The sequence below is a fragment of the Myotis yumanensis genome, unplaced genomic scaffold, assembly GCF_028538775.1.
Source record: "Myotis yumanensis isolate MYYU_CA2020_CCGP unplaced genomic scaffold, mMyoYum1.0.hap1 SCAF_10, whole genome shotgun sequence".
Classification (NCBI taxonomy): domain Eukaryota; kingdom Metazoa; phylum Chordata; class Mammalia; order Chiroptera; family Vespertilionidae; genus Myotis; species Myotis yumanensis.
Genome location: NW_027223761.1, coordinates 26741911 through 26769784, shown reverse-complemented (window position 1 = coordinate 26769784; position 27874 = coordinate 26741911). Strand labels below are relative to the sequence as shown.

General features: G+C 38.4%; 1 protein-coding gene across 3 annotated transcripts in view; it reads left to right on the top strand.

Moving 5' to 3' along the window:
* The window catches only part of GAS2 (growth arrest specific 2), a 123404-nt gene that overhangs the window by 77200 nt on the left and 18330 nt on the right, over positions 1 to 27874 (top strand). The window contains exons 7-8 of one of the 3 annotated variants that reach the window (XR_011472894.1): positions 2492 to 2599; positions 16238 to 16294. Coding sequence is in view for 2 of the 3 variants with exons in the window: in XM_070426635.1 (XP_070282736.1) it covers positions 2492 to 2599; positions 16241 to 16294 (162 nt within the window). In the remaining variant the exon portion in view is untranslated. The remainder of the gene's footprint in view (positions 1 to 2491; positions 2600 to 16237; positions 16295 to 27874) is intronic. The other 2 variants (XM_070426635.1, XM_070426637.1) reach the window with 2 other exon arrangements.

Genomic DNA, 27874 nt, shown 5'->3' with positions numbered 1-27874 from the left:
GATTATCATTTTTTTAGCAGAGGAACACCTTGAACACCAGTTTACCCTTTGCTCAATTACCCTGTGGCAGGAAAGCTGGGCCAAGGAGGGCTCTCCTAAAGTTTGGGCCACGTGCTTTCATAATGCTGACTTATTGTTCTATCATCACCATCTTGTTTAAGAATATCCATTCAAAAATGTCTCTAGGGACAGAATTCTGTTAATATTGTGGGAGGGTGGATGTACCTATGGGTCAAGTATCATATGATAGAAAAAATTCAGAACTTAAATACACAGACCTAATTATTAGCTTAATGACCTTAACAGGTTTTTTTATTTGTTTGTTTGTTTTTTCCATTTTTCAATGAAAGCCATTTGTAACATTCTTTGAATCCAATTTTAATCTGTTGCACGATTTCCCCCCGTGTCCCGTATAGGATCATGTTTTTATTTAGCCATTCATTTAGTTACTCAATATGCATTTATTGAACACATAGTATATGCCATGAAGGGATTTTGTTTTATTTGAAGGATTTAAAACTGTAATAAAATACTATCTTAACCCTTAAATAACTCACAATCCAGCAAAGAGAAATTAGGGTTAACCAATAACTGATATACAATTTGATATGGTAAGAATAAGTATTAAGAATTATAGGTTTATATGTTGGCAGAATTAGGGATTCTAGACAGGACAGATGAAAATATGTATCTCAAAGTTGGTTCCCTCTCCCTCAGCTATAGTGTCAGTTTTTCTTTATAGGTCTTCACTGAGGCATAATTGCATAGCACTTAATGTAAGTTTTCTTCAGGATTCCTCCACTTTTTTCTAGCTTTTTCTCTAGTTATTATGCTTCCATACTTTCTGGACTCTCTCAATCTGGGGAAACCAAGCTGTTTAAGTTCTGTGCACCAACACACAAGTGAATTCATGTGTCATTCTTTCCACAGGTTTTGTTTAATAGAAGGCTGATTGAAGTCAGACGTTGCTTTATTTGAAGGAATGATTGACTATCTTTGGTGATGAAACTATATCTTTGTGGAAGAAAGCACTTAAGTGGGAGAGACCAAGTCAATTCTTCAGAAACTAAATTTATTCAGTCTAGCTTCTCAATTGCAGGGTGCATGTTGTTTAGATCTGTGACTCAAAACACAGGAAATTGTTGCTTTGGTTTGTTTGGTTGGTGAGTTGAAGAGAGGGCAGTTATGAGACACAGCATGACAGGTTCCCAATTAAGAAAAACATAAATAGCCCTGACTGGTTTGGCTCAGCGGAGAGAGCGTCGGCCTGCGGACTGAAGTGTCCCGGGTTCGATTCCGGTCAAGGGCATGTACCTTGGTTGCGGGCACATCCCCAGTGGGGGGTGTGCAGGAGGCAGCTGATCGATGTTTCTCTCTCATCGATGCTTCTAGCTCTCTATCCTTTCCCTTCCTCTCTGTAAAAAATTCAATAAAATATATTTAAAAAACAAAACAAACAAAAAAAACATAAATATAAACTTCATTCCTAAAGTCATGGTCTATATACATTGCCTTCTAATAGTCACAACTACTTATAGGCATTGTGCACACATCATTTAGATTAGGTGTTTTTTTTTTTTTTCAGAATAGGGAGATAGATAAAATCGAGGTAAATTCTGATATTCAGTCATGGTTTTATAAAATGTATGTAAATTATAAGATACTGCCACTGAAGTAGGTTTTGGAGGGTGGCATTTACTGAGATGGAGTACATTGCTGGGTGAGCCTGGGTGTACTAGAGATGACTTCTTTTTTTAAAAAAAATATGTTTTTATTAACTTTTAGAAAGAGAGGAAATGAGAGGAATAGAGAGATAGAAACAATGATGAAAAACATTGTCAATTAGCTGCCTCCTGCACACCCCCCTACTGGGGAGCAAGCTGTACAACCTGAGCATGTGCCCCGACTGGGAATTGAATCGATGACCTCTTGGTTACTGGGTCGATGTTCAACTGCTGAACCACTCTGGCCAGGCTAGAGATGACTTATTAAAGAAAACCTTAGAGTTCAAAATAAGATGAAACAATAGTCTCATAAAAATTCTCTTTATTTTGAAATGGGTAAAATTCATATTGTTAAATTACAGTGAGGAAGCACAATTTTGACATATGTTCTATTCTAGTTTTCAATGTATTTATCTTGGCAACCCAATGTACATGATCTTTTTAATTCTCCCACAATGAGAGAACTCAGATTCATCCTTACGCTGCGAATTGATTTGCTTGTCATTATCCTCCAGCATTGTTTCTTTGTCATGATCCAGCTCGTGCCTTAGTGCAGTTATTGGCCTTCAGAAAATGCCTTCCAGGCCTGATCTTCATTCACATGGTTAGGACGCAACTGCTCATATCATGTTCATAGTGTGATATAGAACACATATAAAAGCAGTCCTGGTCCAGGGGCCTTTGAACCCACAGAACAGATTAATCTAAATGGGACTTGATGAAGGAGAATGAACTGGAGAATGAACTTGCCTGCTCTTCTATTTCAGGTGAAAAGGATTTCTGAGGATCCTCCTTGCAAATGCCCAAACAAATTCTGTGTGGAGAGGCTCTCTCAAGGAAGATACCGAGTGGGAGAAAAGATCCTCTTCATTAGGGTAAAGTTTTACTGCTCACATGATATCTTATCCTTTATGAGACTTTCAGGACTTGAGTGGGGGTTACAGGAAAGTATGACCAGTAACTAAGCAGGGACTTCCCCTATGGTGGTTACAGTGGGACTTGAAGACACGAGGTATGGACATTTAAAAACATATCACACATAATTACTGCTGAGGGCTAAATAAATAGAACTATCTCTTTCTTTTTACATATACCCAAACATGCACACCAAATAGACCATAGAGATAAAGTAGAATGAGGAAAAGAAAAAACAACAAATTCATTTTTGTTTATACATTCAGTTTCAAAGGAATCCCCCGTCTCCCACCGCCCCCCCCCCCCCCACACACAGATATCCCCAGTGGGAAACAAAAATCAACATTCTGCCCTGATCTTTCATATCTCCACTTCAGGAATATCATCCTATTGGTCCTGGCAATTTTCAAATTATTTGAACATGATTTTTAAAAGAAGTTTGGATTATGAACCAGGGTGAGGGGAATGAAAGCTCATTACAATGGCTGGGCTAAATAGTGACTGCCATTTATTACTTAGTTTTCTGAGTGAATGAAGAAATGTGGACTTATGCCAATGAATGATTTGGTGGTCTCCATTTTACAATTGTCCTAATTAGATATCTGACTAGATTGTAATTAGTGGCTCAATAAAGTCACATTTCAAGTCTTCCACTTGTGATCTGTTTTGGTAATAATCAAGAAAACATAATCTCTTAAAATAAGAATTTTCATAAGACCAAGAATTCTTCTTCTGAGAAATAAGAAAATAGAAAATATAGCACTGATACATTCCTATAATTGATAAGTATAAATATTTTTCCACCATAGTTTTTAGTCATTACCTAAATAATAGCAATTAGGTTTCAAAGGAGCTATAGTCTCTTTTCTTTTGAATAAGTTACAAATTTCTTGCTTGTTATTTTATTTTGTAGAGTAGAATATTTGGATGCGTACATCTAGTACAATCAATGAATAGTCTAAATCAGTGGTTCTCAACCTTCTGGCCCTTTAAATACAGTTCCTCATGTTGTGACCCAACCATAAAATTATATTCGTTGCTACTTCATAACTGTAATGTTGCTACTGTTATGAATTGTAATGTAAATATCTGACATACAGGATGGTCTTAGGTGACCCCTGTGAAAGGGTCGTTCGACCACCAAAGGGGTCGCGACCCACAGGTTGAGAACCGCTGCTCTAAACACTACCCACAGTGATGGCCCCGTAGAAACTTTGCCTGTGCAGTATTTTCTTAATTTCAACTTTTGACTGAAATTTATTTATGTGAACGGTTTTTTAAGGCTCTACATCATGTTATTTGAAGAAAAGTTTGATCATAATTAGCCTTCAAAATAATGTCAGTCATTCTTTAAATCTAATTTAGGTCAATGTTTATTGGTGTGTATTTTTTAAATAATTTTAGATAAAAATTGATATTTTGGAATAGCAATGAAACGGATATAATAGGTCAGTGTTAGAGTTTTGGTACAAATCTGGAAGAGTGGCCTTATTAGGATAAATAGTTGCCCCCATCAGTGATTATTGTTCTCTTGTATCTTATTATAAGGATAATATACAGGTTCATTTTAGCCACGTTGCCTGCCTTCCCTTTAGTACATTAAAAATAGTGATTTAGTCATTCCAAAGATGTGTTTAAATTTTACTATGCTGACCTTTCTCAATTGAGAGTCAGGCTCCTTGAGAATATTAGATCCTTGAACCTAGAAGCAAAGCAAGGTTTAATTCATGTTAAAACAGTTATTCCTTTTATGATCGAAGTGTTGACAAAACACATGATTACTAAACTAGATACTTTTTCTTCTATTGTAACCCAATATCTGTAGGCTAAAAATATATACATATATGTGTGTAGCTATTATATGTTTATTTGTGTCTGGTCTTTAATTTAGTCAATTGTCAACAAGTTTGATATCGGTATTTATGAATAACATAAATTTACATTGCATTTAATATTTAAGAAAATTTTTGGCGTGCCATTTTTCTTTTCAGAAAATGGTTTCCTTTTGGTAAAATCTGTGCATGTGTTGTTTATAGAGAACTTGGGATTTGCTTTACTGGAAAAAATTGCATCAACTTCCCTAGTGATAGCATTTGAGTTAAATACAGTGTGTTACAGCAGCATATACTGTGCACGTTCAGTTTCATGCTTCCAGTGTTCCAGGTAAGCTTGTAATAAGGGAGTCAACTGTGACGTGGTTTTCACTGACTGGCCAGCAAGTCATGGTGTCATGCTGCTATGACGGGTGTTTTAATCAATTTTAGTTACTCACTTTTTCTCATTGTGCACTGTCCACAGATAATGTGAGCTATTTATTTACAACAGATTTCCCTTTAAAATTAACCCGTTATTTTTCATATATTAATTATTAAAAAGGAATATTTATATGACTGCTTAAACCAGAAAGTAAAACTATTTGTCAAAAAAGAAGTTATCTATGAATATACATTGAAATTCTTATCCTTTGGCTTGCCAGGGGTCTGTTCTCACCCTGATGGAGGAAAGTGATTCCAAAAAGGCTCCTCCGTTGTTTCTTGATATCCCTCATGGCTTTTACCCCCCAGTCCCTAGAGTTTAGGAACTAAAATTTCACAGGCAAGCCATAGGCACTGTTCATTGCACATTTTCTCCCCGCTTCCTTCTCTTCACTGAATGCAGGAACTAATACCGTCTTAGTGAGGAGTACAGGCTTTGGCTAGTCCTTTTGATTTGTGGCAGGGACTATATGTAATTGATTGCTATTCTGCACGAACTCACTACAAGGAACTGGCAGTTATTACTAAAAAACAACATCCCAAACCCTCAGAGGTATTGGTTTTCAAATGATCATATGGTTGTTGCTGCTAGTTTCTTACCTTATGGCTCTATGAACACCTGGATTAAGTAGTAAGTGCGCCTGTAGTCAACTTCTCACCCACACTAGGGAATGACCACATTACAGGGGCTACACTGCAGTTCAGCATTTCCTAAACTTACGTTTTTCACATTGGCATATTTTAAATTTTTTCATATCTTTTTTGAGGCTGCTAAATATGGTCATATTTACTATACAAGACATAATAAGTAGATACACTTATGCATATTATTATATAAAATATACATACAATGAAATATATATGGTGTCTTAGCTTTTGTCCCCTAGTTTTCTGTCAGTCCTGGGAACGGCAGTGTCTTCATATAGCCATAATGATACTGGCCACGCAAAGAACAATTCTGTCTTCTGAGGCTGTTGTTAAGACTGTTGACTTAGCTTTTACATAAAGATAATACAGTTATCAAAACAGTGACTCAGGAAAAAACTCTCTTAGAATTAATAAATACAAAATTATCTTAGTGAGTCTGCATATAACACGTTTACTCTAGATTTAACAATTTCATTCCTAAGAAAATTATAAGGTTTGTTGACAATACCCAATCACTTTTTACTTATATATGGTTTTATGATTATTATGTATATGAACACATCTTCACTTTATACATTAAAACAGAATCACTAACAGCAAGTAAGAATGAAAAATATAAGAATGTCAGCAGATTATAGAAAAAGAGCCCAGAAGACATTTTCTGCAGAGGATATCTTTGCTAGACATATGTCTTATCTGTGGGTTTCTAGAGAATGTCTGCATAGACCCTTCACCTACATGGCTGCCTAGTGTGCACTTATCTAGCTGCAACCCTATGCTTATGTAGACATGTGTGCTTATGTGCATGTCTTCGTTTCAAGGTGAGGGATTAATCTATACCCAAACATGAAGAATCCAATAGTATAAGAGAAAACCTCTGAGGTTTTTGACTGTGTCTTTTAGACAATCATGCTCATAATCCCCTGTCAAAGTGGGAATTCTCTTGTTTCTAGCTTATAAAAAATAATTTTCAAGGCTATATTTTTGCTCTACATCTTCTAATGAGCAACATTGTTTTTGACCAATCTGATAGACAACAAGATAAATGCAGCTAATTTGTATCTTTCCTCCAAGATATAAATATTTCAGTTATTTTTTAGTGACTTTTGAATTTGGACAGTGATGCTAAAACCGCCTTGATTTCTGAGGTAGCAGAGGCTGGGATATTACCATTTCGCTATGTTATATATCTTTAAAATATAAATAGAAGGGTCTCAGCCCTAATGGTATTATTTGAGGAGAAGAGAAGTAACAATTTTACTTTGTTCATTTGTTCATTCAGTTAGTTGGTATCTCCCCAGGCTTTCAAGAAGCCAGTTGGCAATGTGATTGTGTATAAGCTAGTGGGAAAGGTTTCCACATGCCATAAAAAGGTCTGTGCTATTTTATTTGTCAGCCTCCATTCCATGGTGACAATATTCCATGTAGATAATCCAACAGTAGCTTTTAAAAGGGATCCCAAGATAAGCAGCAGCAGCATCACCTGGGAACTTGTTGGAAGTGCAGATTCTTGGCCTCACCCTGACTCATTAAATCAGAAGCTCCCTGAGGGTGGGGCCCAGCCACCTGTGTTTTAACAAGCCCTGCAGGTGATTCTGAAGTGTGCTGATGTTTGAAACGAACAATCTAAAAGAAAACAAGAACTATATGAAGGAAGAAATTTGTCATACAATACCACAACTAGAAATCATTGCACATCTGGTCATGGAAGACTACAACCACTCAGGTACTAGGAAATGACTTATTTAAAAGACTTCTAGGTATCCTTAGTGGGGGGTGGGGGGACAGACTTTGAAATCGTATTTACATATTCAAAATGCCACTTTGTGGAAATGATGTTTATAATTATGATTAAGACTAGAAGGGAATAGGAATCATTGAAAATAGTTTTTAATTGTTGGGGGCATAAAATTATGAGTGAGCATTTACTTTTGATGATGACATTAATAACATGAACTCTTCAGAAGAGAAGTCAGTGACCTGATACAGTTGCAGATTTGAGAGTAAATAAAAGGACTTTCATAAGAGGTCATATTAATGAGCTGACTGTTCACTTATCTGGTCCTCTGGCCAAGGGTAGGGAAGTTCATGGAGTCATGTGTATAGACCAGGGAGGACTTTGCATTTTTGTTGTGGAACTATAGCATATTTTTTTCTTGGCTGATGCTTTTACCTTTTATCTTTCTTTACTATTTTATCTCTCCATTTCAAAAACTCACTCCAGTTCTTTTGGGTTAGTACAAGAAAACATGCAAACATCTGTAAATTGTTCCTTCTCTCTGCAGACCCCATAATTGAGACATGTACTCAGTTTTCTCTCTCTTAGGCATGAAAGCTTTAATCGGGATATCCCTTTCCTTTACAGCTAAATTTTTAGGGACATGCAAATAAGCTAATATGATGAACTGATCTTTGCTAATATGATACATTGATTTGTAAATGGCTCTAAGGAATAGAATGTTTTTGGGGTAAGAGCTTTACACTTACCATTGTTGCTCTAATATTCTGGTAATAAGACTTTCTGGCACAATAGCAAGCAAGTGAGTGGGGTCCTAGGTTGTGAGATTGTGTGTTCCAGGGAATAATAGTTCCAGAAGATGTTCAAAGGTATTATTTATAAAGAAGAGTTATTATGGAAAAGACCTTAAACAAGTTTATTTACTCTTATTACCGATAATTGATCCCATTAGCCTCTGTCTGAGCACGTGATAGATTTCATTGTACTTCTCATCCTGGTATGTCACCATTCCCATTTTACAGGTGAGAAAGCGGAAACATAGAGATTGAATAACTTCTCAAAGACATAAGCTAATAAGTGGTGAAGGTGGGATTCAAAGGCCAACTCTTGAATTTATGTTCTCTACTAGTAAGCAATATTGATTTGTTTAACTGGTATTATCTGGGATTTCTTGGAGGGATGAATATACTAATGTGAACTATTAATCCCACAGTATACAGTGTAATATACCATGTAGCATTTTCCAAATGTGTCTGACCATAACTGACCATAGAAATTGTCTCTTTCCCACTTTTTCTTTCAACCCTCCCCAGAGCATCATCCTGAGCTTAGGAGGTTATGGAAACATACTTTGGGAAAGGAATTATCAATTGAACCAAGTTAAATAATTAATTTATAACATAGAATTATACTGAAGTGAAAGTTTTCAACATTTGCTGGAGTTAAAACCCATATATATTAAAGTACTTCCAAGAAATGTTGAATTTAATATTCACTTTTACCTTAAAGTTCTGTTCGGAAATTATGATTCAAGGAAACGACTAGAAACCCTTTAAAGGAAAAATAGCTAAAATTAAAAAGTGTCATGTGTGGGGGGGAGCATTTTAGCAAGTGCTTTCTATACACTGAGTCCCCTCTACCACACAACTGGGAAATTGTTTTCACCCTTTTGTTACAAGTGAAAAGATAAGTTGTTTTTTTTTTTTCAGACCTAGAGAGACTAGGTCTGAAGTAAGTAGTGTGATAAACAAAATTGAAGTTTTGACTCCCAAACCCATAATCCACTCCACTCCAAGCAAATTCCCTGTGGCATGTCAATTAAATGCAAATGTTTTTTTCACAAGCTTAGTATTCTGAAAAAGAGCTGCACCTTTTTACACTATATTTGAGGCTCAACTATATAGTAGTGTTTCCTTATATCATTTTTACTTTAAAAATATTCAGAACACAAAAGGCATTACAATTGCATAATCAATAGTGCCTACTGTCAATAAAGGGATATAATGTGTATTGTTACAATTATAACAATATTCATTAGGTGTGTATTCGTATGCCAGACACTGTTCAAAAGCTTTATATGGCCTCTCTAGTGTAATACTCAAAACCACTTAAGCATCTATACACCATAAGATGTATTGTTATCTGTCCTGATATATTTTTTAATAGAACTCAGAAGATAAATCTTCTATATTTCTAGTTAAGTCTTGTTGAGTCTTCTTGCTAATTGCAGATATTTTTTAAGTGGATTAATATTATTTCAGGACATTTTTATAGCAGACTTTCATGTAAGGTAAAACCATATGACACAATGCAATATACAGATGATGTGTCATAGAATTGTACACTTGAAACCTATATAATCTTATTAACCAATGTCACACCATAAATTTAATAAAAAAGAAAATAAATTTTAAATAAAATAAACTTTTGCATAAAAAAACAACAGCAACACAAAACCATATGAGGTCTCTGCTGACACCCTAATGGTTCAGGATTTTTCTTTTCTTCTCATTTTAAGAAGTGTGACTATTTAAAGAGCCTGAAGAAAATACAATGAATAATTTAATTGGAAGTCAGCAAAGGGATTTGAAATGTTATGGAGTTGCCTTCTTTCTATTACTTTTAAATGAAATCATCTCAGATCAATGGAAAGGTCACACACATTGTTATTGATTCATTGTAATTTCTTCTTTACTATAAAAATTCTTCAGGATTATACCAGTGTGGTAAAAATCAACTCACTGTAACAAACCAAGCAAAAGAGCCACCAGAGCTCTGTTGCTATAGCAACCCAACCTGGCATGTCTTCTGGGACTCACTCTAAGGGAAGGTCCAATGATAGCGAGTGATATTACTTCCTTTTCTGCTCTTATGACACATATTGATTTATTGTGAGTAAAAAGTAGCATGGTTCAAATTGCATACCTTTCCTGGTAATGAAAAATGGGCTGTTATGTAAAAATGCAAAGGATTTTTAAAGAAGTAGCAAGCACAGTAATACTTGCATTTATCTTAGTGGAAACATTACACAAACAATCATTACTCAACAGCTAAATGTCCAAAATTCATTTAAAAAAACATGAATATGAACCTTTCCTCTAATTTAACAATTTATGGGAGCAGTGATTAGGGTTTTAAAGCTGTCTAATGGCTTACATTCATTTCAAGGGAAAAAAAATATGACCATGTTTGCCTCTGATGTATGTGAAATCTCAGATAACATGCATAATGCTTTAATCCATGGTGAGAGAAACATGGCTGTTACTAGCACTTTCATATTTTCAAACTGGGTCCCTCAACTACCTCAGAAGTACACTAATTCAGGAAAAGCAAGAAGCAACATTTAAAATGTGTTCAAACACTTTAATTTCAGATTTAAAATTTTTTAAATAATACTTTGCTCCTTTAAAGGCACTCATTTGCTTTTAATGTATTCATGTTAAATGAGGCTGGCCTAATAATATGCTTGTAATTTACACTTTGGTAACACATCTCTCAAGGGACTTTGCAAATGTTATTAAGTCCTCTTAAACTCCTTTTTCTGAGACAGGCATATGTCCTGCGTGAACGGAAAATAAATAATTATTAACCATATCTGTAAAAATAAATCAGGGTGTTGTTTTTCTGAGATTTATCCCTTGAGGTTGAAAACCTTAAACAGACACAATTTTAAAGTACAGTTTGTCGAAGATTGTACCCAACAATGCATTTGACACCACTTTTAAAAGCAAGAAAAAAATGCATTTTTTTACAAGAATGGAAAGATTAGCTAATATATATGGGCAGATCTCTATATTGTTATTTAAGTTAGCGAATTCACTTATTTTTCCATGGAATTGTTAAGAGGTATATCAACTTTGAAGAACAATAAATAAATGAGAACTCAAAGCCAAAGATTCTTTTTCCCTGAGAATTTGTTATTTGGCCACTTAGCAATGAGTAGTGCTTTTAAAATTATGTCTATCTTTCACCTGACCTGATAAGCAAGATTTACAGTGCCTTTAAGTAGTGCAATATATTTGTGACTCTCTTCCACATTGCATCTAGAATAAATGGACAATTTCTTGCATTAGCCACACATCAAAATTATTTACATTTACAGAAGCACTAGAAAATTAAATGGCTTCATTGTGAAAGTGCACAGGTCGGTCGTATGATCTGCATTTCCAATTTCTGCATTTCTATAGCATTCCTGCCATTAACATATATTTATTGCATATACATACATACATACATACATACATACATATATATGATGTATGTATTGTAGTGTGATGTGTACATGTGTAGTGAAAAGGCACAATATAAGAAAGTTGAATTAATGTTGGCATTTTATTTTAAGAGAAATATTAAGTTGATTTCTCTGTACTTGAAGTTTAACCCCCTAGTCAAGTATTTTGTTAGAAAAAGAAACCTTATGCCCAGCTGGCATGGCCCAGTTTTTGAGCATTGACCTATGAAACAGGAGGTCACGGTTCAGTTCCCAGTCAGAGCGCATACCCAGGTTGCAGGCTCAATCCCCAGTAGAGGATATACAGGAGGCAGCAATCAGTGATTCTCTCTCATTGTTGATGTTTTTCTCTCTCCCTCTCCCTTTCTCTCTGAAATAAATAAATAAATAATAAATAAATAATATATATAATAAACCTTTTATTTTTTTCTACATTGCATTACATATATTGTTTAATATTCACTGTTTTCTTTGTGTCAGGTGCTTTTCTAATGACTTTCCTTGGATTCTTTTATTTAGCCCTCACAACTCTTTGAGATAGACACTATTATTATTTCCATTTTATCTATAAAGAAACCAAGCATTAGGGAATTAATTATTTCTCAAAGGCCACACAACTATAAGAGTCAAAACCTTTTTTTTACAAATTCAACATACCTAACTTCAGAGCCCAGGATTTTAACTGCAGTATATGCTTTCATTCCCTTTCAGACTTCTGGTTTTGGGCAGGTCATCTTGTGAGAATTGCTCTTCTACCTTTCAGCATCCATTAATAATTGACCCATACTTAATGTGCAGCTTTTAATTGTTTATCCCTTTGCTTGTGAGCTATGGAAAAATGTTAAATTTGATAGCCAATCCCTGTTGGAGAGTCAGAAGAAAGTACCCAGGAAACAAAGGGTATTAAAAAACAATGACAACCACCCTGTCTGCCACCCACGCCCCCCCCCCCACCCCCAATCGGAAAAGCCAACCAGTATGATTTTCACAGTGTACAACATATTTATTAACTTTTTCAATATATACTGACTAGACTTGAAAAGCAAAAATTTAGTCTGGGAATGAAGAAACTAAGAAATATTCTCAAATAGATTTCCATTTTCAGTTTGCTTTATGCAGTTAAGATTAAATTTGATTATGTATAAAAGGAGTTTCTGAGCATCTTATGGTGGGGTAAGGGGTGAAATTGTCTTGTGTATGCTTTTAAACTTTTATGAAAGGGGCTAAATTGAACTTAGGACAAAGTTCAAACTGAAAACCTTTGGCATAGAAACTAAGGCTTTTAAAAGCAAGTCCCCTAAAAATAGATGTCAAGTAATTTTTAAAGAATAATGTTTCTTAACTGTTTTTATCCTGGTACTGAATGGTGGTACAGAATATCTTACTTTTATATGATTTGTAAAGTACATTCACTTATTCATCTTATTTTATTTTCATTACTTTAATACTCTTTGAGAAGAACCAGTGTGATTGTTTATTTACAAATCTCATTGAATTGAGGCAACTGCAGATTAAATAACAACTTTCCCAAGGCAATCCAGCTAGTACGTGGTTGATAGAGGGTTAAATCACGTTATAAATTTTTATATATTAAAATTCATATATTTTCAACTTCACACAGTAAAATTTCCCTTTGAAGTTTTTTTTAATCTTAACAAAAATGGAAACACTTAGCTGTTCACTGTGTTTTTGATTTAAGGATCATTTGCCCTGCATTACAAAGTAGACATTACATAGTCATGTGAACTTGTAAAGTTTGTAAGACTTTTCTCTTCTTTCCTTTTGTAGTCTTCCTAACAAGAACATTTCTTGGTTTATGTGTTCTATGCTGACACAAATGTGAGTAATTTTAATGATTAAAATGTGAGTGACTTTTTGCAAAAGGGAAAGAAATGAAACAATTATACATAATGTGTCATGGTCTTAAATTATTGATGAGTCTTCCAGCAGCCAAAGAATAAACCTGTGAAATATCTGTCAGTATAAATTATATTTAAACCTCCCATGGGCTTAAGTTGCATAAACAGGATGCAGCCAGATTTATTAAGAAATGTACTTTGCAAATGTGGCCATCTTGAGTTTGTACTGAATGTAGTCAAGCGTGGTAGAAATTTTTTCATTCCAACAGGGACTAGAATAAAATAGGACTCATTTATTTAGTGGTATCTTTTTTGTAATATCACCGAGCTAAGCTTCTGCGTGACTTGGCCATTTTAGACCTTGCTTTGCATTTCTTCTCTAATACTTTTCATTTTGAATTTCAGTTCCTCAGTAAAAACATGGAATCTTGGTCCTGGACTCAGAAGGTGCCCCCTTTTCCTAATGCCCAGCCTTTCATTGCAGGAGCCTTACCAGTCCACAGCAAATTTTAGTTCACTGGGATGGCATGTTTCAATTCTATTAATGTTCACGTTTTTATTCGAAGCTTGTTCATGTGTTGTTTTAGGATACCTTGTGCCATTTCCTGCCATCTTGTTAGAAGCATACTAAGATCCTGAGGAAATTTTTGTGTAGATTTTGGGAGGAACAAAGTATAAGGGATTTGGGTTTAATGTTGGCCTTAGGATATACATGTATTCTCAATTTGTTTTATAATGAAAATCCTGATGTTAGTAAAAACGTGAGTTATTTGGAGAGTTATTTGCTGTTTCCCTAAAAGAACCCCCACAAGAAATCACTGCATTACTTTTCTCTTGATTGCAGCTTTTTTTTTTTTTTTTTTTTACATCACCATTTCTTTTACACACTGGCTTCTCTTGCCAACTTTCCATCCTCCTGCACTACCCCTCACACCTTGTCCTTCGCACACTCTTGGCTATTATGGAGAAATGCTCTCTCTCCAGCTCAGAGCTTTCTAATCTAGTTTGCATTATAGACACATTTTAAGGGGCTATAAACTCCTTGGGAAAGTTTATAATGATTTGAGAACTCACCATGTAAAGGGTTTTCTCACACACACACCCTCACCTTTTTTTTTTTTTTTAACCAGTCAATCCATACAGTGTTTTACTGTATTTGTTCATTTTCCCAGAAACTGACACCTTGGGTAACAGTCTCTAACTTTCACTCTGAACACAGTCATTTGTCTTATCTTTTTGAAATCCAGCCTCATAGAAGATGTGGAGCAGAGATAATTGGATAGTCTCTGAGGCATCATTTGAAAGCCGGGAAAGGGCACGCCTGTCTTAAAATCTGTCTTCTAACTTTGGCATCAGGCATAAGGTTTCTGAGAATCCCATTTCAAAACTGTAACACCTCAATAGTTGTAACACATTAATTTGTCATCGCCCATCAATGTGTTATCCATAATAATTTTACCCAGTCCAGGACTCATTTTTGATATTCATGGTCTTTTGATATTATGGGTTAGTAGAAAAATTATGGAAACTCCCATGGCCTACAGAACACTAGGAATTTTTTAATTGCCCACCCACCTGCTAGGAGTAAAGCTAAGGTGGGCTTCAGCCTTGCACCAGGAAGCACTTGGGAGTACAATGCATATATCACAAAATCCCTCTCCCACAGTGATGTTTGTAAAACATCTTTCTGCTTCCTTCCATTTCCCTAACAATCTATAGTCAATATGACAAGGAACTAGAAGTGGTCTCAGAAGCAAGGTGAGGACTGTCTCTCATATCCAACCTTGGAGATCTCATCTGTCTCATTTTTTTTTTTACTCAGCATCTTACAACAAAAAGAAACCCTCCAGTGTGCACTGAAAGAATTACAGAGAAACCTGAATTTAATTGACATCTTGGCATCAAGGATCGAATAGGATCTTCCTTCATGTTCAGTACCCATAGATCTGACAGATAACACATGTATATATACTAACTAGATAAAGACATTATAGCCATAATAGTATCTAATCATATTAAGGATGGAAAATGCCTCCCAAGGATGACTTTACTTGAGAACCGTAATGCTTAATTAGAGAATCTGGAACATGTCCTTCAATTCTGACTGAAGGCCTTTCAACAAATTACCTTTCAGATGACGTAGGCGTCTCTTTGTGAGTGTGTGACCATTGTGAGATTAGAATGCTGCTTAAATACATTTTTAATTACAGCAGAAGGACATGGTAGAGTGCCTGATGGGTCACACAGTTTTCAGAGAGTAAACAAAATGCTAAGGCCTTAAGAAAAGCAAGGGGCCAACATCAGTGATCTGGATGGGCACTAGGGAAGTCCAAACAAGATGGCAGGATATCCCCAATGTAGGAAGTTTCACACTGAAAATAATGGCTTCATTTACTTACCTTTTTTTTTTTCTAGGACTTCATCAGACATTCTCTAGAGTCTGGTATCTCTTTTGGAAATGAGGCACGGACTTGACATCTGTTTCCCAGGCAAAATTATTTGCTTACATGTATCTCTCGTTTCTATAGTAAGAGTTCTGAGCAATGAACAGGAAACCACAGGACCCAAGAAAACAGATAATCCTGGCATTTGTGTTTTAGAATGCCAGTGGCCAGCACAGTCTACAATCCTCAAATTATGTGCGCTTCGGTGACCACTTAGTGTGGATTATTAGGCAATAAAACTTCCCTTCACTGTGGGATGTGAAAAAAATATACAAGTAGACATTCTCATTTTAACTTCAAAAAACAAAAGGTTTCTTTAATCTTGTCACAAAAGATCCCAGTTTGCATTTTCAGGTAATGTTCGTGTGCTTTCTGCAATGGAGATGGAGAGCATTTGATGAACTTCCTATCTTCTTGTTTCAGTAGGGTCTTCATGGTTGTTACTATGTCTCCAAAGCCAAAGCAAAGCAGACATTTAAGGTAATTACTTAGATAATTAAGGGGAAACCTCTCTACTTGGCTTTCACCGTGGAGCTTTGACCTCTAGACATATGAGGGAAGTTGGGCAACAAAAAGGGAATAATTTACTTTGTTTTTAGTGAGGTATTCAGATGATGGTTCTCCTTTGGTTTTCCCATTATACTTTGTAAAAAAGGCAATCTGGGACAGATTGGGAGTGGGTGGCAGGCAGTATCCTAGCTTTTTTGTCTTTTCTGAGTATAATTCCCATGCAATTCCAGAGTATTCCTTCATTAAGTTTTTTATTAAAATTGTTCCAAAGTATAAACCTTGGTTTAGCTTCTATAGGCAATATCATCTTAGTCATTGCTTTAAAATATTGAAGATGACATGCCTATGGAATAAAAGCAAAGCAGCATATAACTTCAGGATATTCCCTTTCTACTCCCATTGCACAAATTGCCCTTTGTGTTCTCTCACACCTGCAACCTCATGGGCCCCTGCCACATCTCTGCTCCTGACACCGTACTTACCCGATATATCAGCAGTTGTCTTACCTAACAGGTGGGATTTAGTACTTTGGTACAATACAGGTTAAAGAGGATAGGAATGAACCATGACTTGAGGTTGCCAGTGTGCATAGAAGGGTTGGCTCATTTTTAGTTTTTAAATAGTTATCATTCTGATCTAGAAAGAGCAACTTACTAGAATAATTGTTAACTGTTTTGCATAAATACAAAATAATCATTAGAAAAGCCCCATTTTGTAAATTATTTAAATAGGATAAATATATCTTGAAACTACATTATGAGAATTAGTTTAGATTTTATTGAGAAAGTATTAAATGCATTTCTTTATGCATAATTTATTCTTCATTTAGTCACCAAATACATGAATATGTAAAATGTGCAAAGAACTATTAGAATTATGGAGGATACTATTTCTGTATAAACTCTGTTTCTTTGTAAGAATCATGCTGAACAATGTAAATAATTGGTCATATGATACTAATGATTCTGACAGTGACATATTTAGTTGGTTATAGACATTAAAGATTGACAAGTATGAGAAAGAGGTTAGTTCTTGAAGAGTCTCTTCTAAAGTCCCCCTCAAAGGACCAGAAAATCTATACTAATAATAGAGGAATATGCAAATTGTCCAGGACACCATCACAGTAACAGTAATGACCAAACAGCAGGCTGCATGGGGTGACCAGGCCAGCAGGGGGGTTGGTGAGGGATGAGCAAATGAACAACAGGCTGTGTGGGGCGACCAGGCCAGCAGGGGGGGGGCAGTTAGAGGTGATCAGGCAGGCGGTAGGGGTCAGTTAGGGGCGATCAGGCAGGCAGGCAGGTGAGCAGTTAGATGCCAGCGTTCCAGGATTGTGAGAGGGATGTCCAACTGCCAGTGTAGGCCTGATCCTGGGGATTGGGCCTAAACCGGCAGTCGGACATCCCCCGAGGGGTCCTGGGTTGGAGAGGGTGCAGGCTGGGCTGAATGGGATTCCCCCCCCCCCCCCCCCCCCCCGCCCCGCTCCATGCACAGATTTCATGTACTGGGCCTCTGGTATATTTATAAAACATTAGAGTTTCTGATCAAGTCGGGGCAGAAACAGCAGACATAACTTTCCTTGGACCTGCTGAAGACATTGCCTGAAGACGATGAAGCAAGTTACTATTAAGTGAAGGTGAATACTTACCTGGAAGGGGAGATTCCATGATCATTAAATGAAGGTGAAACCCAGGTCTCTTGTGCTAACCTGGCTATGACAACCTTGACCCCATTTATCACCGAGATTGATTGAACCACTCTTGCTGGCTGGGTGTGAAGTTTGCCTTTCACTTATTCAGATGTCACTTGGTTAAAAGGGAAAATGTTGCCTGACTGGTTTTCTTTGTTCAAAGAATATGAGTGTCTGTATTCTTTTCACCACTTACATTGCCACACCTCTCCTTGCTTATCTTAAAGGTATTTTTTTTTCATAAGTGTCTTTTTTTGAGGGCACATATTGAATTAAAAAGTCAGGAATATAGTTATCTGATAACCCTAGTCACAATTCTTTGTACTTTAGGGTGAGTCGCTAAAGAAAATCTTTGAAGTTCATATGATCTCAGTAGACATCATGCATTTTATAGGGAAGGTTTGTAATGGGGCTGGCATGCTAGTTGTTTTGGGGGAGGGGCAGTTCAAGCCCCACTTTGGAGAGGCTAAAATCAGTAGAGTTCATTTCTCTCCTTTTCTCTGCCTCCCCGCCGCGACCCCCCCCCCCCCCCCCCCCCCCAGAGAAGATGAGTTAGAGAAAGAGAGGGTTCTTTGCCAAGTTTCTAGAATGGCACCCTCATCCTAGTTCCTTGTTTTTCTATTTAAATGTAGATGTAGAATGACAACACTGGCCTTGTCCCAAGTGAAGTGAAATGTACAAAAGTCAAGGTCAAGACTTGCTTCCTGGAGACATTTCTCAGAGACCCAGTAATGCCCAGAGAACAGCTTGGAGCTGAGCTTTATCACTGGGCTCTTTTCTGGTCCTGGAACAATCAGAGGCCCTTCAGCAGTTGCAGCCCACCGGTTGCAGGGTCATTGATCCTTTCGGCTTTGAACCCAGGAGATTCTGGGAGAATATGAAGGGTTTCTGAGACCTTGGCAAGCAGGCTTTGGAATGCTTTATCACATCTTGGACCCAAGGGCTGAAATACCTAGAGATCATCAGAGGCCAACCCCCTAATTCTTCCTCCAGGGCTGCAGTCTGCTGCTTATGGTTCCACTTTGCTGTCATACCATTCCCTGAAGGAAGCTCTGCCACCTGACCCTGAGAATCTTGCTGAGAGGCTTGCCAAGCTATCTTCAACCTTGACTCTCACTCTAGCTGGTTTTGCTCAGTGGATAGAGCGTCGGCCTGCATACCAAAGGGTCCCAGGTTCGATTTGGGTCAAGCTCACATACCCTGGTTGCAGGCTCCTCCAGGCCTAGGCCACTTCCCCGCCCCCCCCCCCCGCTGGCCCCCAACCAAAAAAAACACACACATAAAAAAAAACAACCCTGAGTCTCATGACCCTAGTCCAGTGATGGCGAACCTATGACACGCGTGTCAGAGGTGACACGCAAACTAATTTTTTTGGTTGATTTTTCTTTGTTAAATGACATTTAAATATATAAAATAAATATCAAAAATATAAGTCTTTATTTTACTATGGTTGCCAATATCAAACATTTCTATATGTGACACGGCACCAGAGTTAAGTTAGGGTTTTTCAAAATGCTGACACGCCGAGCTCAAAAGGTTCGCCATCACTGCCCTAGTCTGTACCTAGTTTTCAGTGTCTCCTGCCTTGTTTCATACGCCTTTTCACAGAAGGGTCTTATGTTCTAATCATCTTCACTCCTTATGCCCAGTTCCACCCCTCAGCCTTAGTCCCTCAGACTTAGACTACCTTCAGGCCTTGCCAGGTGGGCAGAGGGCTGGAATTAACACTTGTCCTGGGACCTGCTTGGTGTGAACGGTTGTTCTCTTTGTAGCAAGATTATCTTTTCTGCCTGCCCTTGATGACATGTCTTAGATCATTTCACTCCCAAGATGCCACTTTTTTTGTTGTTGTTAATCCTCACTTGAGGATTTTTTTCTATTTATTTTAGTTAGAGTGGAAAAGTGGGGGGTTGGGGGTAGAGAAAGAAACATGGATGTGAGAGGGACACATCGATTGGTTGCCTTCCGCATGCATCCTGACCAGGGCCGGGCATTGAACCTGCAACCTAGGTATGCGCCCTTGACCAGGAGTCGAACCCACAACCCTTCTGTGTGTGAGCTGACATTTGGAACACTGGCCAGGACCCAAGATGGCACTTTTGACTCCCTTCCCACAGCAGGCTATAGAAAACGTAGTAAGCATTTTAACCGTTTAGATTACAGCAGTTTCCACATAACCAGAGGCTACTGAGGGAAGTGTTGATGGACTTAAAATGCCTCCACCCAGGCTTTGCTGCTCAGACATTCCCAGTCAAATACACCAAGGTAGTTTTTTTTTTTTTAATTTTACATGTAATTTCACACTCAGTAATCTCCAAATCTATTTATTATGTTATAAGTATTTCTCCAGAATAAACTAGTGCTTTCTCATATTACTGCCTGTTGGATCTACTAAAATGGGCTTGTCTTCAACCATGTTCTCTCTCTGATTTCCTTAAAGTGAGGGGCTTTCGAAACAAGACATGTCTGTGAGCAACATGTATTTAGTGTGCTATATTAGAGACCTTCGACCATATTTTAAAAGAACAAAACATTTGAATATTTATCTAAGGGACACATAGTTGAGTTGCTTGGGAGAGAACTTAGAGCAGTACTTGGTATATTGACTTTAAGGACTTAGATCATGTTGGGAGAGATCGAAGTTTAATTTAGACATCTACCTTTCATTAATCTTTCATGGGGGACATTCTTCAGATTTGGAGTTGGAATTCCCAATATGATTACCTATCATAGGATTTTTCCATTAATCTGAACCTGTGGAACCAAGAAAGGCTATTAAGAGAAGGAAGTCTGAGATGAGGCTCTAGGATGCTAAGGAGAAAGGAAAGCGTTTCAAGTAGAATCAGAAAGGAAACAGCATGCACAAAGGCTTGGAAGCATAGAGAGAAGGGACACCTTCCCTCTAGTGTCCTCTGTGAATTATTTAATCTTTTTAATGGGCTCTTCACTCTTCCCAGTTCCATGGAGGATGTTAAGAGTGCCCATACACGCATTTGCTGAGTGAAAGGCATCAATATTTCCGTATGTAGGAAACAAAGAAAAATAATTCTGAGAAGTCAGCTTCCGCTAGAGGAGGGTTGCATTTATTTATTTATTTCTGTAAATGAGAAGTATTGGGAACAGAGGGGAACAAGAAGTGTTCTGTTGAGAGGAATGACTTGCATATTTTAGCTTGGTCTGTTCATTCTCATATAAACTAGGGCAAAACAATGGTCCCATTAAGTGTTATCATTTATCACTTCAGTGTTTTTTCCTTTGGGGGGAAAACAGCCTGGAATCAGGGAGTGCTTTGATTCTGTGGTGTGGGTTTAAATTCTATCTGCTCACCCACAAGAAAATTCTGAAGCATGGGCTCTAGAATTTTCTTCTTCATGAGCGCTAGTCATCTTTCTCAGTTTTTGTCCAGCCCAGTAGTTTGGGAGGTGATGGCGAGACAATAGAGAATAGAGTGAGAAGTTTTGGACCATGCCCACCTACCCTCTACTCTATCTGTCGTCTCCCTTGCTCAGCTCTAGCCATATTGGACTTCCCTTCTTTCAGCACACCATGCTGTTTTCTGCTGAATGACCTTTGGAAATACTGCTTGTCTTTCTGGAATGCATATCCTTTCTCTGCCCATTTCCTAACATCTCATTTTTTAATCCTTTCTCCTGCTGTCCTTCCTCCAAAAAACTTGCCTACCTCCCCACATGTCTGTCATGGGTTCGATCCGCAGTGCCTCACCCTTCACTTGCCTTCTTCATCATTAAGGTCCTTTAGGGTGTGACTGATATTGGAGTGGCTCACAGATTCCTCTCAATACAACACAGTCTCTGGTCCTTGGTCTTGCATGTGAGTGTTGTGTGATAAATACAGGGGGAGGCAAAAGTAGGTTTGCCATTGTTCCTATAGAAAATGATACAATAATTAAGAAATAATAATATAAGAATAAACTCTGCATTTTGGGTACTCACAACTGTAAACCTACTTCTGCCCCTCCCTGTGTTTGCCAAATGTATTGTACTCGAATAAACATATTGTTGAGAAAGTGCAGGGTTTTGGAAAGTTGAGGGACTCTGAAAACACGGATGTGGAAAATGGATTGCATTAGTTGGCTGTGAGAAACAAAAACCAACAAGACCTCAGTGACTTAAAGAAGATGGAAGTCTATTTCTCCAGCGTGCAAGTCCAGGGCAGTTGGATGACTGCTCCTCAGAGTCCTCAGGGACTCAAGGTTTCTCCAGCCCATCACTCTGCCATTGCTAGTGCTGGGTCCCAGACACATGGCCCCGGGAAGAACCATGGAGAAAAGGATAAAGAAGGGACACAACATCTATGCCACTTAAGGGAAGTTCCTGACTCGCTTGACTCTTTTGCTTACATCTCCTTGGCTGTAACTTAGACATGTGGCCGCATCCACCTGCAGGGAGACTGGGAAAGTAGCCTTTTATTCTAGCAGCTCTGCCCCCACTAAACTTTCTACTGCCCTGGAGAAAGATTGAAGGTACTAGGAATGGTCTGTCCTTCCCAGGAAGTCAGGGCAAACACCATGAAGATCAGACGTAAGCAAAACTGCCATGTGGCAGATCACCCAGCGTTAGTTGTGGCCTTGAATTTAAGACTTTGGTTCTGGAATTTGTAATAAAACTTAAAGGCACAAGAGTTACTGATACTAAAATGATATATTCTTTTGAATAGCGGTTTTTGTTTATGTTTGGCTATTTTTGTGGAATTCTTACAGGAGACAAACCTATCATGGCTGGTTTTAATAAGGAAGAGCATGCTTTTCTCATGAAATGTATCAACTTGCAAGAAGCTTAATTCTAACTGGATGCAAGGTTGAATTCAAGCCATCTAAGTCTTTAACTTTCAAAAGGAGAGTAAGCATGGTTTAGAAAGAAAGAAAATAAATAGTCACAGGCCCTGTTTATTTCATGCTTGACTATTTACAAAGCACTTTGAATGAAGGACACTTGGCCCTATAACAGCCCCCAGAGCTAGACAGATTCACAGATGAGAACCTGAGCAGTGAAAGTCAGGCCAGAATCAGACAGCTTACAAGTGATGAAGTCAGGACTGAACCACGTTCATGTCTTATTTTTAAGTTATTCCTCCTGTCTCCAAATGTGTGTCAAAGCCTGATGAGGGAACATGTGGAAACATGGATAGGAAAAGACGCGTCTGCTCAGTGTCTTTCTGGGAAAGCAGACAATAGGAGGACTTAGGAAGTGGAGACGGATACCTGGTATTCTTTAGTCATAATTCATAGAGACATTTCACATGGAATCCTCCGTGGTGGGGACTTTTCATGACGTAAGTATTGCACCAAAGGTAGCCATGTGAAGTGGCAGGGAATACTGTCTTTGGACAAACAAGGGACAGCACACACACACACACCGAAGACACACTGTGGTCCACACGGTGTCACTAGGCAACCGAGAGCAGATTGCTTTGTATTCTGAGTTATTTCCTGAGCGAGGGGAGTCCCCTAGCAGGCCCTTCAGAGCTAGGCTTTATGGAGAGCTGGATTAAATGAGATTCAAGGATATTATGGCTGCCCTCTCAGGATATCTATTTCCTGACGCATGTCCCCGCCCCTGCTATTTCAGCAGGTCATGTATGAGTGCAGCTGCCACTTGGCCTGGTTCAGAATGTTTCACTCACAGGTTTAATTAAAATTTCTGGCGAGCACCATCTATCATTCCTCTTTTGTAATGTTTCTCACCCAGAGAGAGAAGCGCAGTGCTCATTACCTCTTGCGTGTTTCCAGTGCCTTTGTTTCTACAGGCAAAGATTGGGAGCCCCTTTAACAGCTCACGGGATTTCATTGGGAACCTTAATGCAAAGCAAGGCACAGTTGTGGATCTGTGCTTCTATCTAAAAATGTGTGAGTAAATATGGGGTTTATTATTTAACTAATATGGAGACCCAGAATATAAAATCAGCAGGAATTATTTTGTATAATAACATAACAAAGTAATCCACCTTGAGATAGCTAGACCCCCAGGTCTTGTAGAAATAAGGGCTCATAGGCTAATTTCAGTATCTCAGAAATCAAAATGATACTTGTATCTTCACCAATGGCCAGGGTGTGTGGGCACACCAGAACATCAGGCTTTAGGTCAAATTAGTATAATAATTATTTCTTTTTTTGTTGTTAATCCTCGCCTGAAGATATTTTTCCATTGATTTTTATGGAGAGTGGAAGAGAGAGGGAAAGACAGAGAAAAACATCAATTGGTTGCCTCCTGCACAGGCCCGGCCAGGGCCTGGGCTGGGGAGGAGCCTGCAACCAAGGTACATGTCCTTGATCAGAATCAAACCCAGGACTCTTTTGGTCCATAGGCAATGCTCTAGCTACTGAGCAAAACCAGCTAGAACAATAATTATTTCTTTATTCTAATCAATTGATGTTTTACATAGCATATATATCTCTATCTCTATATCTATATCTATATATATTTTTGATTAATTAAAATGGGGAGTAAGTTATCTCTTAATAAACAGATTTTGCAGGCAAATTCTCTCAGCATGATATGTAAGAAGAATGGCAAGGGCATTCTCACTGTTGGAGAATGAAAAGGGGCTTGGAGGTGTGTGTATAGAGAAAATAGAGCCCTCCCTGGTATTCTTTTATCACTTGAAGTCATGCAACAACTGTGAGAATGAATGCTATCATTGATAACAAAGGGGATTAATGATATCTATGACATATTTGTTAATGAAAACTAGAAAGGATACCCAGTCCAGTAATGGGCACACAGTAGCCTATAAAGGTTGATTACCTATAAAAGTCATTGTCATTATCATCATCATCACCATCATCTTCATCCTCATTCCATCAAAACATGGGCTTTAAAAGAAAAATGAAGTAAAAGGGTTCCTTAATTGTGAACTAATTGGGAGCACCATTTGGAGTCTCAACAAGGTTAAGACTCAGCTGATCCTGGCAAAGCCAGCTTGAGCAAGTCATGTCAATTAAGAGCCACCTGTCATCATCTGTGAAAAGCAAAGCATTGGATTGCTATCTACGGTATTTTCTTGCCTAGATAGTTCATATTTCTCACCGCCCCACCAAGACCTCCCCTCCCCAGCTCTGCCATGACTAGCAGTGTTACCTGGTGAGTCACTGCTCTCCTGGGAGCCTGTGTCCTCATCTGTAAAATAGATATAGAAATGCCTGCCTTCCAGGTTGTTGTGCAGTAAGAGTGTGGCCTGGAGCAGAAACTGCTTAAACTATAAGGGGCAGCTGATCACTCCGAGGAGTTCACTGAGCCCATCCCACGATCCAGGTCTGCTGGGTTCTTCACCATCTGGGTGTGCTCCTCTTGCCTGTATCCTTCCTCCGTGGGCCTGGGACTCACACCTGGGCCTGCACACGTGTTCTCACAAGTGGTCTAGGCCCTCTGCTTATCTTCATCTTCACCCTCACGTAAGAGCATTTAACCTGCATCTGTAAGACATCCCTCTCAGTGTTCTTTCTTCCTGGTGTTCTTTCCTAGGTGTTCCCTCTATAAGGTCTGAGGTCATAGGTTAGACTCATTTGCAGACCACTTTGCAGCTTCTGGCATGAGGACAGAAGGCTCCAATAAACCTAATGAAAGTAAAAGCCTTCGATTAAATGACAAAGGCATCCTCACTTTTGGAGAACAAAAAGGGGCTGGTGGGGGGGGGGGGTGGGGGGGGTGGGGGAGGAGTAGAAAAAATTCTAAAGTTCCCCTATCACGCTCTCCATGCTCTATCCTCAGTGATTCTGAAGGTCAAGGACACTTGTTTGATCTGTGTTTGAGTTGTAGTTGTTTTGTCAACTAAGCCCAACCTACTCTATGTATTATTGCTGAGGAGGAAAAACAAAAAAAGAACCCCCGGCACTCGGAAAGGACATCCTTATAGATTGTGTGGACAGGAAGGTCTCACTATCCTGAGTGGGTGGTATTGTCCTCTCTCACACTCTCCCCTAGCTTCTCTGATTCATTCTGACACATTGTCCTCCTTGGAAACTATTTTTCCTTACTCCTGACACATTCTTACTATATAGGAGCTGTGCTTCACCAGGAAGTGCCAGATGGCACTGAATCACCAGCTGCTTAATATTCAAGAACAATTTTTTATCCAGAACAGAACAATGTACGTGCTGATTAAAGGGCTTTGCTGATGTCCTGGGAATCAGAGAATGTCCCAGTCATCTCCACAGCTGTGCCTGGACAGTTTGTGTGGATCGCAGTCTTCTTGGAAGCTCTTTGCTAAGTGCGTCTCCACCTTTCCCTTTGCTACTGCGGCTCTTGGAGTGTTTGCTCTGAGCTCCCTGCCACTCACGGTACTAGGTGACAAGCCCCCATCACGGAAGGGTTGTTAGAAAGCCTCCGAGTGTTAGAAAGCCTCCTCTGTAGGATGAGGAGTCTACAGGAATACACTAGTAAATGACCCAAAAAAAACCCCAGAACTATTAACATTGATGGTTTTACTTTTATGGGAGAATTGCCATTATAATTCGAGAACATGTCAACATGTTAGCGTGTCCAGGAATTGCTTTCATGCTAATATTATGAGTTCCATGTCGTGTTCTGAATTGATTCTGAGTGTAAAGGCTGACTTATTGGATAAGTCCTGCAAAAGGAGTTCGTTTTCTATGGGGAACTTCGGTTAAAAACCAAAGGGGGAAAAAACAACAGCACAAAACCCATTCTCTTATTATTGCATCTTTCCAAAGGCAAGCCACCTTTGCTGGGGCCACCTCAGAAGAGCATAAAATGTTCCTAATTACATCTCATAGTTATGTTAAAACAATCACAAATCTTGCCAGACCTCCATTATTTGAAAGCAGATCTGCATGTCCATCAGTTGAGTTTGCTTTTTTTTTTTTTGTAAATATATTTTATTGATTTTTTACAGAGAGGAAGGGAGAGAGATAGAGAGTTAGAAACATCGATGAGAGAGAACCATCGATCAGCTGCCTCCTGCACACTCCCCACTGGGGATGTGCCCTCAACCAAGGTACATGCCCTTGACCGGAATAGAACATGGGACCTTTCAGTCCGCAGGCCGACGCTCTATCCACTGAGCCAAACCGGTTTTGGCTGCTTTTTTTTTTTTTTTAAGTTAGTGAAAAGGAGAACTTTATCTGAGATGTCACCATTGATTTTGACTATTTTGTAAACAATTGGCTTGGATAGACATACTGGCAGAGACTACTTAGGAATGCCTTGAAGTGGATTTTTGAAGCTCAACCCATAAGACCAGCCTTAGATCTCATTACTTAACAAGTCACTGTGTGTTGCCCATTTATTCAGATACTCATACAGTAAAAGGTTATCACTCGTCCATTATGGGCAAAGATCCATGTTCAATAATAGTCATTTATAGTTAGCACTAATAGTAAATTACCTCTCAAGATACATCCTGGACATTTTGCTGCGTTCCTAAAAGATAATCAGTAATGTAGGACGGAAATGATTCTGTCTGCCACAGACCTCCATGAATGTTGGCCTTGTGGAAATACTGTTTATTTCAACAGGCAAACATAGATTCCTGCCTGTGTCATTGAAGGCACACAATTGATCACAAAAGGAATAGAACACCAACGGGTGGGGCGTTGTTGGTGCTGATGAGCTGCATACCTGTATCTCTTTCACTGCAAGCATCACACCTATAACCTTCTTCCTGACTATTTGGTATTTTCAGTTCTATCTTTGAGGATTTATCAACAAGAAGTGAGGAAAGGCTTCTAAAACTATTAAAAACTTACTCGTAGTCACCATCCTATAGATGCTCAGCAATAGCTATATAGTAGAATTACCTGGAGAATTTTAAGAAAACTACCCTCCCTAAGAAAATCGGATTAAATTAGTCTGGGATAAGGTCTGGCAATCCACATTTTCATA